Raw genomic sequence first — 17926 nt, forward strand, 5'->3', positions numbered from 1 at the left:
CCAGTTCATTTGATATTAATCGATTAATTCAAAAATCTTTGAGGTTTAGATTATTGTTTATTATAGGTTCTCACTCCTTGGAGTTAACGCATGAGATTATAGCCGTTGTGTGTGTGTGTGTGTGTGTGTTTATGTATTTCTTCTGTGTTAATGCAATGCAGACAATTATCCTCATCTATTTCTCATCTATTGTGTGTGTATCCTGAGCTGCTATTCGTCCTGTGTACTATATCTGACTCTGACATCATTATTATGGGCTGACTGGGAGGATCTGTGCGCACTGCCCTTTAAGATGCGTCTGTCATCTCTCCGTTAATGGAAAGTCATTCTGGTTGTTTTCTGCGGTGCAGGAGATCTGTTCCAGCTGGCCTGAGCAAGACTGAGAGAGGGAGGGAGAGAAAAAAAAACACTGTGGTGCATTTTGTGTCGGCCGAAAATCCCAGGAAGGAAGGAGGGGGGAGAGGACGGGCTCCGCCGAGGGAGACGGAAATGAGAGGGGGGTGTTCAAAGAGGAAAACCCTATCCCTTTAAGAGCAAGTGGGACATAGCGGTGCGAGGAAAAGGAGAGGAGGGGGAGAAGAAAGAGGAATTAAAAAAGAAAAGGAAGAAAGAGACAGGGAGGGAGGAGGGAGAGCGGGCGATAAAAAAAGAAAGATGACATCCTCGCGGCTGAACGGCCGAGGTGGAGCGATAGGCTGCGGCCCGGCGAGAGCGCCGCTCGCCGGGGTCAGGGCTTGAATCCAACAACGAGGCTTCGACAAACACCCGATTGGCCTATCGGGGGAAATCGGAAAAATAGATTCATAAATTAAAAACAAAGCATGACCTGCTATGCTACCAGATGCGTGTGTTATAACCCATATTTGTTCTCTTGCGTAAAAAAATGCATCTATTTCACGTAGAATTGTTTATGTTTATTGCTAAAGTATAATACTCTACTATGCGATTTCTTTTTTTTAGTTTTTGAAGGCACTTCTGCTGTGTGATGTTGCGTTTTTAGTGAGATTAGTGTTTGATGAATTAAAGTTAGAAACCAAAGTCAAAGAGACACAGGCCATTATCTGGACCTGGCCTGCTCCACACACTCCTGCCTGTGTATGAGTGTGTGTTCGAGTGTGTGTATGTGTGCGTGTGTGTACGGCAGCCTGCGTTTCAGTCGACAGCTGCGTGCATTTTTAATTGACAGCATTAGGGCTACCTCAATGAGAAATAAGCATATTTTCGCCGACGATTTTATTCACGTTTTCACCCCCCGAGAGAGAGAGAGGGAATCCGGAAGCCCCGTCGTCTCTGCTGCAGGACAGGCGACTGTTTGCGCCTCGATCATCGCTGGGCCGATCAGAGCCATGCAAAGGCTGCTGTCCTCGATCTCAATCAGGAGCTGACTTTATAATCTCCATCGCTGTGGCGCAAAATGGATGCTGCTTGGAGCAATTTTCTTTTCCAGGTAGGCTTGCTGAGCGGGCATTTACACGGCCTGCTTTTTTCTCTCTGCTTCTCATTTTTAGACAGCGCGCTTTTTTAAAACCCACCCTCCCCCCTCTCCCCTCACTCCCGCAGGTCACTCAGTGAAGTGTCCTGCAACCCCCCCACCCCCTACATATCTTGTAATGTCAACGTAGCACCTGAAGATAAATGCTGTGACTTGTGTTTACATTTGGTGATGGCCTTCTACTTGCTTCTCCAGAATACTCCCACCCAAAACCAAGTGGAGGGGGGCCTCCAATCAGAGCTCATGCCAGTGCATACGAGTTCTCCCCAAACCCCACCCACAGAGCACATAGCACAGCCTCCTTCGACTGTGGACACTGCTGCCCTCAGCGAGGAACCCCTGCCCGGTGAGGGACTCTGCACTGCACTCTGCACCTGTGGAGCTGATAAAGAGACATGTCAATTAAATGTGACTTGGATAATCCATTGACAGTGCTAAAGTTCATCTCTAAAAAAAAAAAATCTGACTTTATGTGGTCTGGATTCCTTTAAGTGCAAAGTTCAGAGGTCAATTTCAAGTGCTCAGTGTTTGCTCACAGTTACATTTTTGGATCTTAAAAAGTCTAAAATGTTAAATAGGATTTTCCAGATTCAGACACCAAAACTCAACGTCCAGTATATAGATCAGCATCAACCAGCATAGGTTCAATAGCATCTTAATGTGTCTCGAATGTGGTCCAGTAAAGGTGGATAATTATTGTTATTAAACCCTAGTAAGGACTTTTACATTCCTACACTCTGGAATATAACCTGAAATATTATAATATTATAATGGTAACCTTGATATCTAAGAAAGCTTTTCAACCAAACTAAATTAGCTACAGCATATGATTAGAGCTGAGGCAGTTAATAGACGTTAACGCATTTTAAGTAAAAATACCTAAAATGAACAGTTTTGTGCCTCTCCAGTGTGAATATATTGCCCGTCTCTCTGACCTTCTGTGATAGCAAACAGAATATCTTTGGTATTTTTGAGTGTTTTGAGAGCAAAACAAGCTACGTCAAGACTTTGGGCTCTGGTAAATTGGGATGGACAACAAACAATCCACTGACAAATTGATTTTCATTTGCAGATTAACCAGTGAAAATAATGATTGGTTGCAGCCCTACTTTGGATTAAATGCTTGTTTTGTTCCACCAACAGTCTGGAACCCATTATAAAGTGATAGAAAACACAGAGAACCAGCTTGTTTTTGAGAAGCTGAAGTCAGTGAATGTTTATTTTTGCTTTATAAATGGTTTAAATTATTAATGTCTTTATTGTAGAGTGCCTAACAATTTCAGCATGAATGTTCTTTTACCTGCAAATGATCAAAACAAAGTTGACAGGGTGGTAGATGCCCGATAACATTTCACTTGCCTTGTTACTGTATCTCTGTCAACATTTCGTTGATGCATTATGTTCACATGATACTTCAGTATCAGCGCTTATCGTCCAAACATCATTTCCTAATTGTGTCCTTTTTATTGGGACTGTTGCTACACTCAGTCAGCTTCTTTAAAAACTAACTTCTCTGTCTTTCTGTCTCGTGTCCTGCCTCCCCCTGGTCCAGTGAAGCCAGTGTCTCGGCCGGCCCGCGTGCCCCACATCTGTGCCATCTGCAACAAGCAGTTCAAGAACAACTACAACCTGCGGCGGCACCAGTCGGTCCACACTGGGGTACGCATGAAGGACAGGGCCAGAGAGCAGGCGGAGGGGGCAAAGGAGGGAGCAGCCGGCCAGGTGGCGGTGGCAGTGGCGGCCCCGTTGGCGATGGCGGTGGGGGCTGGAGGGAGGGCGGAGAGGCCCACTGTTCCCCTCTCCCTGCTACACCTCTCCGCGCCTCCCCCTCTCGCCCCTCCCGGCGTGCTGGTGGGTGCACAGCAGCCTCCCCTGGGTAGTCAGGATGGTGAAGGGGTAGCCATGCCAAACGTAATGGCTAGTGTTAACCCCCATGCTCCGCCTCCTGCTGCTGTCGTCATGGCCACAGGGGCGACAGTACAGGTGGGTCAGGGCCTTGTAGAGATGGCTGTCGACAACCCCAAACCTTCAAGCATGATGTTTCTTAAGCTGCCTGGCCACGAGGATGGATAAGCCGTCTTCTTCGTTTGGGACCATATGTCACCTGCTGCTATTTTTAACGTGCATTAAATTTGACTAAATGTCAATATGCAGTAACCAGGGACCAGTAAATTCCATCCCAGTATTTGGCACTGGTCCCCAGTTTTGAGAAACACCGTGCTTGAAGCCCCCCCACGCTCCCCTGCATGTTCTCTGTAACACAAACAGTGTGAAAGCAGATAGACTTGATGTCAGGAAGTGATCAATTTAACATACGAATCAAATGTCAGGAATGTTTTGCACAAGGGATGACCTGCAACTTTGGTGCAAATCAGGCAGAAATATCTGTGTGCATCTGCATGGTTTCAACGACAGGCGTGAAATTATTAAAACAGAGTCAGTGAATGTGTTTCTTTTTGTGTATATAACCGTGCGAAAGCTTCCCATCTAAACTCTGTAGTGTGTGTTTTTTTTTTATCTTGTCTGTTTTGCCTCAGCGGCCCACGAATCCCAACCCGAACCCGGTAAGGAAGAACCATGCCTGTGAGACATGCGGGAAGGCCTTCCGCGATGTCTACCACCTCAACCGCCACCGCCTGTCCCACTCAGATGAGAAGCCGTTCTCCTGCCCCATCTGCCAGCAGCGCTTCAAAAGGAAGGACCGCATGAGCCACCACGTGCGCTCCCACCAGGGCGGGGTGGAAAAACCTTACGTCTGTCCACACTGCGGCAAGGCCTTCTCCAGGTGATGCCGTGGAGCAGTTTCAGTTTTGAAATCATTAATCATCATTACAGTATTGCCTGCTGTAATATGTTTCCACTCTTTCTTTCCTAAGGCCTGACCACCTTAACAGTCACGTCAGACAGGTGCACTCCTCGGAGCGACCCTTCAAATGCCCGGTGCGTCATGTTTACCCACACTAATATCCTCACTCACATGATCACTGAGCATGCACACTCATCAGTTACCTCTCTCTTCAGACCTGCGAGTCCAGCTTCGCCACGAAGGACCGCTTGCGCGCACACATGATTCGCCACGAGGAGAAGGTTCCCTGTCACATCTGCGGGAAGCTCCTGTCCGCCGCTTACATCACAGATCACATGAGGGTGCACAACCAGTCGCAGCACCACGCCTGCCATCTCTGTAACCGCAGTAAGTGCAGATGCTTTGATTGTACTCGCTTACATTAAGTGCATATAAATCAAGTACATGTTGAAAGAAGTACAGGCATTGAGGCGCCCCTGCGGTTTGGTGGTTAAGATGCCGACCATGAACCACAACATCCCCCAGTTGGAATCTGACTGGAGACCTTCCTGTCGTCTCCCAATGAACGATGATCTAAAAATATAGTAATGAGAATAAAGAAAGCACACACACAAAATCGAACTCATTTATCTGTTTAAAGAAATATTTTGACATTTTGGGAAACACACAACACCAGTTCAACTCCCGGCTGGACCACTTGCTGCATGTCACTCCCCTGCTCTCTTTCCTATCTCCTATCTCCACTGTCAAATAAAAGCATAAAAGCCCCCAAAAAATACTTTAAAAAGAGAAGATGGAGACCTTATGTTTATACTGTAAAGAGACATGACGGTGGTATCAACTCTTGATAAATAAGTGAATAAGCATATTCCCCAAAATGTCAGACTACTGCTTTACTGGTGTGATAGGTTAATTCGTCACATCAACATTTTGAGATGTTATTATTTTCCCGTAGTTCTGTTCTTGTGACTTAATCCTCTGTTCTTAACTTTATGGTTACCTTTTACATCTCTTAGATCACATTTCAGCTGTCTTTCGCTCGTGCCTGTCTGCTTTGCATAGGGGAGATTAGACGTCAGTTTATCACTTGGTAACTGTGCGGTTTCAAATTTCCTTGGATCCTTGTTTGGCTCCTGCTCTAACATCCAAATCTCTCACTGAAATAACTCTGTGTCATCCCCTCTCTTCTATCAGGCTTCACCACGCTGACCTACCTTCGTGTCCACGCCCAGAAGCACCACGGCCAGGAGTGGAAGGACAGCCCAGGGGGCTTCGGCGGCACGGCGTCCGGCGGCGTGCTCGTCTGCCACTTGTGTGGCGTCCACTGCAAGACACCCACCCAGCTCCAGGGCCACATGGGCACCCACAGCAACAGCCAGGGTGCCCCGAGCCCCATCACCTCTAATGTGGCCGCCAGCAGCTCTGTCTCCCTCAGCAACATGGTGACGGCGCCCACCGTGTACGTCACGGGCAACACGGTGGTGGACCTGCTCGTCACGGACTGCTCTAGCATCGCGGCGCCACAGCCCCACAGTTAGCAGTATAGAGCTCAGCAATAACGACCTCAGTTCCTTAGCAAGAGGGCAAGGTTAGAGAAGGTTGAAGTTACTCGTAGATGCTGATCCGGTTTCGGTTTTTGTCATGTCCCCACTTATAGGTAAGGCAAGGATTAAAGGGTGGTGGGGGGGATTAACGCCAGTCAGCACTCAAGGGCAGTTTCACCTCAGAGCTGCAGAGGGTGGAGCGTCAGAGAGAAGGAGGAAAAAAGGAAGAGCTGTATTAATAGAGCAGTGAAGTCATGGAAAGAGGGACCTTTGTGGCTGCAGCAGGTTCACTGACACTAACGACAAACATGGATGTGTCGTCCAGATATTCCTGAATGCTCTTGTGCATTTAAGACTCCCAATGAAACTGTGGTATTGTGAGCATCTACTGTATTACTCTCCCCTCTCTCTCTCTCTCTCTCTCTCTCTCTCTCTCTCTCTTTTTTCTCCTCCTCCCCTCAACCCTGGCATTGGCTGCTCTCTGCAAGTGCACCAAGTACTGTATATCTCACACCAGCTCTGATCTTACCTCCATTTTGCAGCTCACTTAACTGAGAATCCAAAAGGCTCACGTTAAAAAGAAGTGGAAGGGTGAGAATAGTGCTAAGAGAAACATAAGAGAAGAAACACATTAGAAGGGAAGGTGTGTGTTTGCGGTGTGCGTCTAAGTCAGGACTCCTCTAGCATGATAGTGCGTTTGTCTACAAAACTAAAATCAACATTTGACTTGAAGTCGTAATGCTAGTTTATTAAGTTCCTAGAGGGCTGTTTTTAGATCAGGACAGAAGACCACACATGCATTGCAATCGGTGTGTATTTGTATTGTGGGATGTACTCATTCATTTGTTTCCTAAAAAGTAAAGAGATAAGAATAGAGTTGCATTCAGGAGAGTCAAGCACCTTAAAACTGTCATTGTTCGATTCAGTGAGGATCAAAATGGGTTTGAGATTTCTCTGATTTTCTTGCTCTGAGTCTTCCTCTCTGGGTCTGGCCATTAAAAAAAAAAAACAAAACAACAAAACATAACTGCTAATCAACACTTCAGCTTGTGACATGGCGATTTCTTGCACCTGAGAACTACCTTTTGCATGAAAACAAGCTAGCTCAGTCATGCTTATTGTTAGGGAGCTGTCATGACAAAAAGATACTTTTAGCAGTTCCACTAAGTTAGTCGGCTGTAAACAATAATATTTATGAAAGTGTTGATTTTTATTCAGAAAATTTTAACATTGTTGGCCATTCATTTGATTGTAACTGTCATTGCCATAGTCCTTTTGTTTTCTCTATGTACCAGTCCAATGAGTGAAACTTATGCATTAGATTTAGTCATTTAACTCTCTGTATAGCACATAATGTTCTGAGCGCAAGTCATTATCGCTCCACATTAATCATGTGAGGAATGGTCACTTGTCTGTTGGATATTTTTTGGTTGCTTTGAGTTATATTGTGAGTGATGTGTGGTGTCGAGAAAGGGCTTATAAAGTCGTGAGTGAGGCAAAGGAAGTACAATGGGAGTTTGACAACACCACTTTGTATGCCGTAAACAGATCCTGGTTTTGTACTGGAGTGCTTTTTTCAGTTTTGTGTTACTATGTTACCTTGAGATTTGTAGAGTTGTTTTCTTCCTTTCTTCCTTTTTTGTTTCTTTCTTTGAAAATGTGTTCTTCCTGTTGAGAAAAGTAGTGATTTATTCGAAAAAGTTAATTTTAGGTTTTCTCCATTACACTAAGAAAAAAATAATACCTCTACTCTAGGATTCTGTACAGCTCTTGTGATACATCTTAATGCCTTATCGTACTCAACTGCATTTTAATTCTTTTATGATGAAATATTTCAAATCTTAGTCATGGATTCATTAAGAATATTAATGGGATGTATTTATATTTATATTTTTATATTTCTCAACAGTATGCATGTCTAAAAGGTTGTTAGAGCAAAAAAAAAAATCAATGATGCTTACTACAGTCATAAATATTATGTTATTTTGTAGATGAAGTAGAGATCATGTTATTATTTTGTAATTTGGACAATTTAAAGTAAAAAGGGTAAACAGGCATCATTTTGTGTGCTGATGTGTTCACTTTTACACCACAGCTTCTTCACTGACGTGATTCGCAGACAGTCATTCAGTCTGGATGTACAGTAGTGTCGTCCAGCCATGTTTGACCTTTGTGATTCTGTTAGCCAGCAGTTTTTGTTGTTAACTGTCATTGGTAACACACACTTAACTCATGATGTTCATGAATTTGTGTTGCTCACTGGCAAGAAAATATCAAGCCATTATGAGTTTATGTCTATGTTTATGAAAATAGGCTATTATGTAATTAAAGTTAACTCAGAGTTACTTCTTTCATTCATTTATGACAACCAGTTAACTGGAACCCAGGCACAGACATATACATATACATATTTTCATACAAATATGAAGCTGCTTTTAAGCAATCTATAGTAGCTGTGAAATCTGAATCCTGAGAGGCCGTTAATACTCACTTTGTCTCTCTCAATTCATTACAGTGTAAACTGTTGAAGAATGCCTAGACAAGTCCATCTACTCTACCACTACTTGTTTTTGTGCACAGCTCTCTTCTGTACTACCCTTCATTCCAACAAAAAAGAAGAGATTCATGTGCCACACCCTAGCTTTTAAATATGACGCAAGCAAAGACTGTTGGGTCATGCAGCAACATGTTACAGTTTGATTTTTTTTTAAAAAACTGCTTCATATTTCTATGAGAAGAGGATATGCCAGAAAAATACAGTGGCTAAGGTTAAAAAATATGATAATTAACAGTCATTAGTTGTTAATATACAGTGACTTGATCATTTCTTAATAGTGAGCACCAGGAATTTGTGACACACCCTACATGTAATTGGTACATAGGTGATACTCTGTTATCTCTTTCAGGGATGTCATGGTGCCATCAGAACCAACAAGACAATAGATGAAAAGCGCGTTTATCCATACTCACATTAACAGTGATAAATTTAGCACAGCTACAGTGCAAGTTACTTCCCAACAATCTTTTAAAAAATCTGTCCTACTCGCTTTTCATTATAAGGCAACAGACTTTTTTCTAGATAAGAAATCAGCTCCTGCACACCGTTAACACATTTGGTTCATAATTTTGCTTTAGTCAAGAAATGCCCGATGAAGGTGCTGTAGCTCGACCAGAACCTAGCAATTGAATAAATTTACCATAAGTTACTCTGGGTCATTATGCTGTGTGGACACAAATGTACAGAGATCATTTTCCCTGTCACTTTAATACAGCTTTTTACTACACTGAGACCAGTGAAACCAGGCCACAACTCTCACTGTTTCTGGACTTGACTTACTAGATACTTTGTTTTTTCTCTGTTATCACTCTCGGCATCACTATAAAGCTGAAAACAGGTTCAGACACATTCTCTATAGATAACTGAAAGTAATTCTGGGATATATATGAAGTTGATTAGACAATTTTAAGTAAAGTATAATAACAACAAAAACTTCAATGCAACTCATGGAATGTACTTAATAATAATAACATAATGTTATAAAGCTACTGATTCCTGGTATTTTAGATACAAATGTTGTTGATTGTAGAATAACTTTTCATGGTCTTGTCGTTTATGACAAATGCACCGAGTGCATCTTTCCATCTCACACTTGAGACAAGGCTGCTCCTATTCTAACCTCTGAGCTGTACATCTGGTGACTACAACTATGACATTGTGCTTAATTCATTTGTCATACTGAAGTTGACTTCAATAAGATAAGATAAGATAAGATAAGATAAGATATACTTTATTTATCCCAGTTGTGGGAAATTTACTGCACTTGATGCCACCATTAAAAGTTACATATTTCATAGACTCTCGAAAATCTTCATCAACATTGCTGCTTAGTCATCAGTGGACCGGCAGTGGAGGAGGGTGAGGGCTCAGTGTTTCAGTTGTTTTTTTTTTTGTTTTTTTAACCTGCACCGTATATGTGTATGTGTCTGCATATTCTGCATAAATTTCCTGATCAATATTTAATTTTATGTTAAGTTATGAAACAGTGATCGTGAAAATCTTCCTCTCTAAACTACCTTTTGCTCTGTTTGTTTCCCAGATGATGAAACAGAGCAGGCCAGTGTTGCAGATTTACCATGCCCTAGTAACCCTGTAAGAACAGAGCTGGGTTATCACTGCACAGCCCTACAACAAAGTTGCATTGATTGGTATGTAATCTGCAATCCTCCAAACGTGAAGGTTTGCGGGGCCAACAAACATACCAAGCATCTCTGACAGTGTGCATCTAAGGACTGACAATGCTGCTCAATCCAAAGGCCAAATGACTTATCTGTCAAAAATAAACTCATCCAAGTCTTTACAGACAGTGACATTAATGGATGAGGAACTGTCAGTGTTTTTTGTTTGTTTGTTTTTACAGATTTGCAGGGATTTTCTGAATTAAATACGTAAATGCTGGGTCATTTTGTTTGCATGCAAATTATTGTATTTTTAAGTGGACAGAGTGGATATTGCAAACTATGAATGCAGCTGGAATAGACGACCGCCTTATGGAAAATCCATTCAGCATTTCCCTGCATTGAAAACGACAAAACCCAATTTACAAAATGCAGTGCAGTGAGTGGTGCAAATTTCTCGTCATGACATGAGCTGCTGCTGCCTGGACCTGTAGGAACTAGCTGGCGCAGCAGTCCACAGTGTTGAGTCAACGTTGCATCTGCGAGGCTGAGGCAGCGGCAGCTCCGCTGTGCTATTGCGAGACAGATGCGATGACATAGTGGCTGGACGAGCTAGTGTTACCTTGACACCTGGATTAGATCGTGTCATTTTGTTGCTTTTTTCGTCGGTTTGCCATGTTCCAGTTGTAATTAGTAATTTGTTTAAACTGGCTAGATCACAAGCTAGTCGCCAATGTTCTCTGTGAGCTGCCCTCGCACAGATTTCGATCTAAGTTGCTGCAAGCTAGTGTTAGCTCGCTGCTGCTACCCATCAGACATCGAAGTGGCCACATAAACATGCGGATCATCGAGGCGGAGACCCCCGGGACATCTCTAACGTTAAACGCTTTCTGCAGGACACGAGTTTCGACTGGCCGCTGACCGGACTCCGCAGAGTCTCTGTGTAAATGCTGCTTGAGATTTTTCCATTTATTCCAAACATGTGTAAACTCCTAATCTGTTAGCCAGGTAGCCGTGCTTGGCGTTCACGGGGATCGGTTTGCTCAGTTGCTACTGCTAACTGCTACAAACAAATAACAAGCTAACAAAACAGTTTAGCGTCTACGTAACGTTGTAACGAAGAGTGACAAAACGTAGACAGCGGCACATTCAGGTATTAGCTGACGTTTTTGGGTGTCATCGTCTCGCTAACTATCGTTTTTAAGTGTGGTCGAAACGAAATGGTTGCTAACTGTGACCAACTGTCATAGCTACATGTCGGTGAGATGCTAACGTTAGCTAACGGTCTTAGCGTCATTGTTAGCACTGTTTCAACAGCGCAGACAGTTGGTCATGCTTACCAGGGTTAGGCATGACATTTAAAACGAGCTACATCGTCTCTCTACTTAAAACCTCACGACTTACATCCGAACTGACCTAGTTTTTTGCTAACAACTTGGCAACCTAATGGCAAAGCTCGTAAAATTGCGTTAACTGCAGTTGTCTGGTGTTTTTGTTAGCTTAACTAGCTGGTGTAAAACGTATAGTATAGCCAAGTTAGCGTTAGTTCAGTATCAAATAGATTTGAAACGTGTGCTCTTGGACTTGACATTGCATAAATTAACCAAAGCTTCTAAAGCTAACGTTAACATTAACGATTTGGCAGATTAGCACCAATACTAGAATAGTTAAGTTACATGTAAACCTTAAGCCGGTCTCAGTTTGCATCTGTGATGAGCTACTTCCCAAAGCTCGGCCAGATATTCTGTTTACAGACAGGTAACATTAGCCAACGTTGTTACTAGGAACTATGAGCACCAGGAGCCCTTGCCTATTGTCGATATTTTCGACGTTCAGGATTTTAAAATAGCGCAATGCGTATTTTGCTAATGGACTTCAACTTTTTAATGAGTCAGCTAGTCCAGTGTAAGCAAACTGCAAAACCGCATGGAACTACCACATGGTTGCCCTAGGAATAAATGGGAATAACGCTCTCAGTGTCATCAGATGGACAGTGCAGTGAGTTGCACAAAAGGACCTTCTATCTGATATTCTGCCCCTGCCACAGCAGTTATATAGTCTCCCTGTTTTCTGTCCCATGAACTGTCCTCTTTCACCTTTTATATAAACCTATTGTCCACATTGTGCCTGGACTGTCTGTCCTTGATACCCTTCCCTCTACCCCATCTTTATTGTACAAATGGCAAGACCTTCAGTGCAGCTACACTGACATGTCACCACATATGTAGGACTTTGATAACATGCTTTGTTGGTTATCTTAGTGTATGCAGCTGTATGTATACACATAGGAGCCACCACCAGTGAGATCAATATGAACTGTTTGCACACTGTTTGATGTTTTGTGTTTTTCAGAGAGGGAAAGAGCAACGGATCTCAAGGACCAGATTGCCCGCTGAACTTTTTGCCTCTCAGATAGACCATCAGGGACCATGCTGACCATCCTAGCTGCTGGGTCTGTGTTCTTTCCAGGCCTTTTCCTACTGTCCAAACAATGTCTGAAGTCCATCCCAGCGCTGAGATGGAGCGAAGGAGATGCGGTCATCGTGTCTGCAAGGTGAGACTTTCTTATACATAGTTTTGGTTTATTGTGTGGTGTAAATGTGAGCGCCTAGTGGATGCAGTCATGTGGATACACAGTCACTCCTGTGCCCACAGAAATTCTAGCACTAAAGTGGTACTTGTACTGCATCCTATTTGTCGAGACTTAATCTCACATGCATTATTTTAATATGACTCCCCAAGTATAACAGGCTGTGTCATTTTTACCAAGTGCTTTCAGCTGCATTGTTTCAGCAGAAACGCAAATCAACACAGTCCAAGTGGCTAATTACAAATACATTATTTGTTGTTTACTTACCATTCTCTTCTCCCAGGTTGGTGTCATCAGTCCAGGCAGTCATGGCTTCTTCAGCTGGCTACATCATTGCTTCTTCCTGCGAGGACATCATCGAGGACCAGTAAGTCAAGAAATGTATATTAGAAAATACCCCATCACATTTGACCAGCCCATCTTCTCTAGTAATGGATGTAACAAGTCAGTTAACAGACATTTTTAGGTGTACCATATAAAGGCACTTTGAGACATGGACTTCTTGTCGTACATCAGCTAAACTTAAATGTAAAGCAAACCATTTGTCTTGACATTGATGCCTTGTCAGAGAGCAGTAAATGTCAGCTGCTGTTTAAGAGTGTATAAGTAGTTTTTAGTTCAGCTATCCCTGAAGTTTTCTACTTAAAACTGCCTCAAGCATTTTATCACATTTTTATATGGTTATAAATTCAGGTGAAATGGGTTCCATTGAGATTTTTTGGATTACAGAGGGGAAGAGCTGTTCTGTATTGAGAGTAGTCACTGCACTGGTTATTATAAATATGTCAAACAGTAACATGGCATGAGAAAAGTGTTCTCACTGGTAACAAACCTCCGTTTAAGTGAATTCTTCACTCGCAATGTTAATTCTCTCCTTTTTGGTCTTAAAAACCAGTCTCTCCTCCTCTCCACACAGGCACTGGCTGACCAGCGCTTACATCATGTTTGCTGTTCCCTACTTTGTGTACGACATCTACGCAATGTTCATGTGCTACTGGTACAAACTACGGGTCAAAGGGCACGAGGAGGCCTCTGCAGCACCCCAGCACATGAGCTCAGCTCTGACCAGCTACTTGCGTCGCGAGTTCCTCATGGTGCTGCACCATGTTGTCATGGTCACCGTCTGCTTCCCTGTCTCTGTGGTAACTGTCACACATTGCTCTTTTCTGTTGGGCTGAGATTTGACTGAGGCAAAAAAAAAAAGTTTGATTTTTAAAAAGACAGTGTGCTTATGGGAAATTGTACCAATTTTTTCTGGTTTCCCAAAGCAAGACAAACTAAATGAATACATTTATAAGTGTGCATTATGAAGGTGTGCTGAGTGGTGCAGATAACCTTGTGTTAAAGGTGGTAAATTAACCTGAATACTGAGTTTTTAGCATTTAATAAGTATTAGCCAAGGGTTTAAATTTTGCAGATAGTGAATACTTAATAATTGAATAGTGAATTGTGTTAGGGCTGCAGCCAACAGTTATTCTATAATCGGGAATTGTTGCCAATTATCGTCTCAATCAGGCAGTTATTTGCTCTATAAAACATAAGAACTTGCACAAATATCCAATTTACTCCACTATTAAGCAAAATAGGTAGAATGATTAATAAAAAATTGGTGCTAAATCATTTTCATATCAACTAATCACTGCATCTTTAAATTGTATGGGTATTAATTAAGTGTGACCGTGAACCCTGGCTGTGTGTGCATGTAAACCTGGATGGAAGAACAATATAATCTCAAATGTACTTTATACTGTACTAATTTGACAAGTCATCCATCATTTTCGACATGTTTTTACAGTATACTTCCCTCTTTTTGGAGAAGTTGCTTCTTGATCCCATAGGCATCTATGAAACAAAATGGAAATTAAGTCAACATTTTTATTTGTTAGCCCCAGGTGGATATTTATTACAGATGTGTATTTATTTAAGTCTACCAGAAAGTCCACAAAAAAGCAAAGCTGTGATTACATTCAAGACAAATAATCAACCTCCTTCTTCTTCTCTCTAGTTTTGGCGACAAGGAAAGGGAGATTATTTCCAAGGTATAATGTTCATGGCTGAGCTCAGCACTCCATCTGTCTGCTTAGGAAAAATACTCATCCAGGTGAGTGCCCTATTTCAGCTTCACAGACATTTTTAAGTGTTGTTGCATGTGCATGTGTCACACTAAAGTTCTTCTGCACTCTTCACTTCTTTCTTTCTCCCCTTTTTCATTCAATTGAGATTTATATTTCCACTCATTCCCAGCATGCAGCTTGTTCATGCCCATCGGCTCCCACTGACTGTGTCTCACATGAGCAGCACTGTCAGAAACATCAGTCGTTAAGTGGTAACACAGTTTTTGTGAATATGCGTTGTAGGAGCTGCATCCACCTGTATCTGTTTTAGATTTGTGTGGGTGTTGTGTACAATGTTTCGGTGTATGGGTGAAGGTCGTCCCTCCATTGCTTTCGGCTTTTCTTGCTCCCCCATCGCCACTTGTTCAGTCTTGCAGATAGTGTTAACAAATACAACAGTGTTAGTATTAACAATATAACTATGGCAAATGAGATTAACATCGTCAGCTCTCACCAAACTTTACTGCTTGCTTTTCTTTCTCCCTCTCTCTCGACCTCTCCCTCTGTTTTTTCCGCTCTCAGTACAAACAGCAACACACTCTACTGCACAAAGTGAATGGGGCTCTTATGCTGATCACTTTTTTCATCTGTCGAGTCCTCCTCTTCCCTTACCTCTACTACGTCTATGGAAGGTATGTCTTTCTTTCTATCTCTGTTTTCTCATGTTCTGCTCTCTTGCTGAGCTGGGGTCAGTTGCACAGCCACATGATCTCTGCCCTATGGATTCTGAAAATAAAGACTATGTGTTTACAGTCATACAATCCTTCATGTCTCCTCTGCATCCAGGTACGCATCCATCCCCTTCCACATGGTCCCCTTCTCCGTGCCCTGGCACTGTAACCTTGGTGCTGCTCTGCTCATGGCCCCGCAGCTCTATTGGTTCTCCCTAATTTGCAGGGGCGCCTTGCGACTGTTCACAGGCTCCTCCCGCTCTCAGAGACCGCGCCCGAACACAGCCGCACCAAAGGAGCGCCAGACGGATAGCGGTGCGCTGCCCCAGCCCGCCAACGGCTACAGCACGCGCTCTACAGAGCCTGAGCTGGCCACTCACTGAGAAGAGTGGCAGGGGAGGGTGAGGAGGGAAGGAAGGCGAATGTACCAATGAGTATGTAAAGGAAAGAAAGCTATGAGGGGAAAAGCGAGACTTGAAACAAGTAGCAATATGGAGAAAGCTACAAACGATCAGCCTCAAATTGTGCTGAAGTCCTTGTGGCCGGCAGTCAAACTCTTAACCGCTGAATGATTTGGTTGCCGGCCTTCAAGTACTTCAGCTTCTCAGTCGGTAGGAAACAAATGAGGTGTTTGCGCACTCTGTAATTAAAGATGTCATCAGGCACTGTGACAGACAGGAACATGCACTGACCTGAGAGGAATTTGCCTGGATGTATAGCAAGAATAGGTGGCTATTTCCCTCATGTAGATCAAATTCAGTCCTCTCTGCCTCGTGGTACGAGAAGAGCAGGAAAATAGGAATGTATTATATTGTATGTTAGTACATTTGCTGTAGATGGAAGGCCTAATTCAGTTTAGTAATGAAGAAGACCTTCAAAAAAAGAAAAAAAAATCCCAGCTAAGCAGTATTTTGACTTGTTAGTGTTTATTATCTGTATCCTCTATGTAGTCACTGTCACTCTAACAAAATGTAACCAACCTGCAGACTGACTCATCTTTAGAAGGGAGATAATCTCATAAGACTGTATTCTGCTGCCTTATCCCTTTTCCCCATTCTTTGCAGTTTCTTTTACGTTTTTATTTATTTTTTATCCTTGGAGGAGAAGGAAGAGGTTTTCCTCGGGCACAAAAATGTGACGGGTGTACATAGCCGATGTAAAATTGTCCTTATTTCCATGTCAGTATTAGGTCAATGTTAATTCCCCGACCCTCCACTTTTTAGGTTTTGTGTCATCTCTGCATCTGATGTTTCAACTTTTTATTTTGAACAATTACATTTCAGCATTAAAGCAAAACATTTCAGTTTTACAGCTTAGTGTACGCAGGCTACTCCCTAATGTTATGCCAGTGCTTCTCGTTTTAGTGTAGATATGACTTCATTCCATTTACTGGTATCACACAGTGTTTTTTGCATACAAGGAAGTGATGCACAGTAGCAGTCACTTTAAACTGAATTTAGCAGTGTTTTTGTTATCTTTTCTTTTTTTTTTTTTAGTTTGGTGCTGATGTAAATCTCAAAATATCCATTTGATTGGCTGAAATATTTCACGTGAGGTTTGAGTATTTTTAGCTTTGTTCGGGGACTTGCAATTCCACAGTTTGAAGGGAAGCAAAAGTGAAAAGTAATCTTCTAAAGATGCATTCCCTTGTGATTAACATACAGCACATTTGCCCATGGCAACTTATTTTGATGTTGCTCATTCATTTTTTTTTTAAAACCACAATATAGTCTGAATTATTTTAACATTATATTAATTGCTCCGATCATTGAGCCGTGCATTTGAGCCACTGGTTCTATGAACCATCTATGAACAAACTGGCTTGTTTTTATCATTTTATGTTTGTTTAAAGCAGCTACACTGTCCTGGAAATGGGTCAAGAAAAAAAAACATAAAACAAAAAGCTCAGAAACCATCAAAGACAGGGCCGCGTGTGCCAAAACATCTGGACAACTGTGGGCATGTTGAACACAGAATATCCATTCCCCTGTTCCATGAATTCATAAGGTACTGCTTCTTGACAATACTAAAACATTTCAACTGATGTACTGTATATTCCACAAAATGCTCGTTATTTATTTGTAAGTATTTATTTATTTATTTATTTGGTTTGTGGTTTTGAATGCATATTTATGCATACATATTATACTCTATGCTTCTGAGCCTTATGTGAAGGCTGTATTGTTACTCAAACTTAGCTAAAATATACTTCTCTGTCCTGAGCCTGCTTTGAGTCTTTTTTTTTTTTTTTTAAGTCTTATCAGTGTTGAAAACATTTAATCAAATGTCATTTTTTGAAAAATGGACCAGTTTTGAATTTAGGTTCAGATGTTACGTCTCTGTGCACAAGTGAAAGTATCCAGTAGAGGGTGCCAGAATCCATGATTTTATGTAATGATTTTAACTCAAACAAATGACACATTCTCAGTTTACTTATTTCTGCTTAAGCACTCTTACTGCAATATGGAAAGTCTTAATGAGCATCTTTATGAACAGAATTCCACATTATTTTGAGAAAATTGTTGAAAATCAG

The 17926-nt window shown here is 42.1% G+C and overlaps 2 protein-coding genes across 3 annotated transcripts; both read left to right on the forward strand.

The window, feature by feature from the left end:
- The first annotated feature begins 127 nt into the window (after positions 1-127).
- mazb (MYC-associated zinc finger protein b (purine-binding transcription factor)) lies at positions 128-7899 on the forward strand. 2 transcript variants are annotated; one of them, XM_018678368.2, is made up of 7 exons: positions 128-1447; positions 1688-1838; positions 3045-3343; positions 4030-4277; positions 4369-4432; positions 4514-4685; positions 5493-7899. In XM_018678368.2, the coding sequence occupies exons 1-7, from the start codon at positions 1415-1417 to the stop codon at positions 5834-5836; spliced, it is 1311 nt and encodes a 436-aa protein (XP_018533884.1). In that variant the 5' UTR covers positions 128-1414; the 3' UTR covers positions 5837-7899. The 2 variants fall into 2 exon arrangements, with proteins under 2 accessions (XP_018533884.1, XP_018533883.1); XM_018678367.2 differs by having other exon boundaries at positions 137-1447; positions 3045-3475.
- Positions 7900-10517: 2618 nt separating this feature from the next.
- tlcd3bb (TLC domain containing 3Bb) lies at positions 10518-17615 on the forward strand. The gene is made up of 7 exons (XM_018678371.2): positions 10518-10961; positions 12371-12572; positions 12892-12975; positions 13525-13750; positions 14614-14709; positions 15245-15354; positions 15509-17615. The coding sequence occupies exons 2-7, from the start codon at positions 12448-12450 to the stop codon at positions 15774-15776; spliced, it is 909 nt and encodes a 302-aa protein (XP_018533887.1). The 5' UTR covers positions 10518-10961; positions 12371-12447; the 3' UTR covers positions 15777-17615.
- Positions 17616-17926: the final 311 nt, after the last annotated feature.

This window comes from Lates calcarifer, linkage group LG23 (assembly GCF_001640805.2).
Source record: "Lates calcarifer isolate ASB-BC8 linkage group LG23, TLL_Latcal_v3, whole genome shotgun sequence".
NCBI classification, from domain to species: Eukaryota; Metazoa; Chordata; class Actinopteri; family Centropomidae; genus Lates; species Lates calcarifer.

Excerpts from the sequence above, each read along its gene's own strand:
- mazb (XM_018678367.2), top strand. The coding sequence starts at position 1,415 with ATGGATGCTGCTTGGAGCAATTTTCTTTTCCAG. Across the intron at positions 3,476-4,029 it reads CCACAGGGGCGACAGTACAG|CGGCCCACGAATCCCAACCC; the intron begins GTGGGTCAGGGC and ends GTTTTGCCTCAG. Across the intron at positions 4,686-5,492 it reads CTGCCATCTCTGTAACCGCA|GCTTCACCACGCTGACCTAC; the intron begins GTAAGTGCAGAT and ends CTCTTCTATCAG.
- tlcd3bb (XM_018678371.2), top strand. The coding sequence starts at position 12,448 with ATGCTGACCATCCTAGCTGCTGGGTCTGTGTTCTTTCCAGGCCTTTTC. Across the intron at positions 12,573-12,891 it reads GCGGTCATCGTGTCTGCAAG|GTTGGTGTCATCAGTCCAGG; the intron begins GTGAGACTTTCT and ends CTCTTCTCCCAG. Across the intron at positions 12,976-13,524 it reads GAGGACATCATCGAGGACCA|GCACTGGCTGACCAGCGCTT; the intron begins GTAAGTCAAGAA and ends CTCTCCACACAG.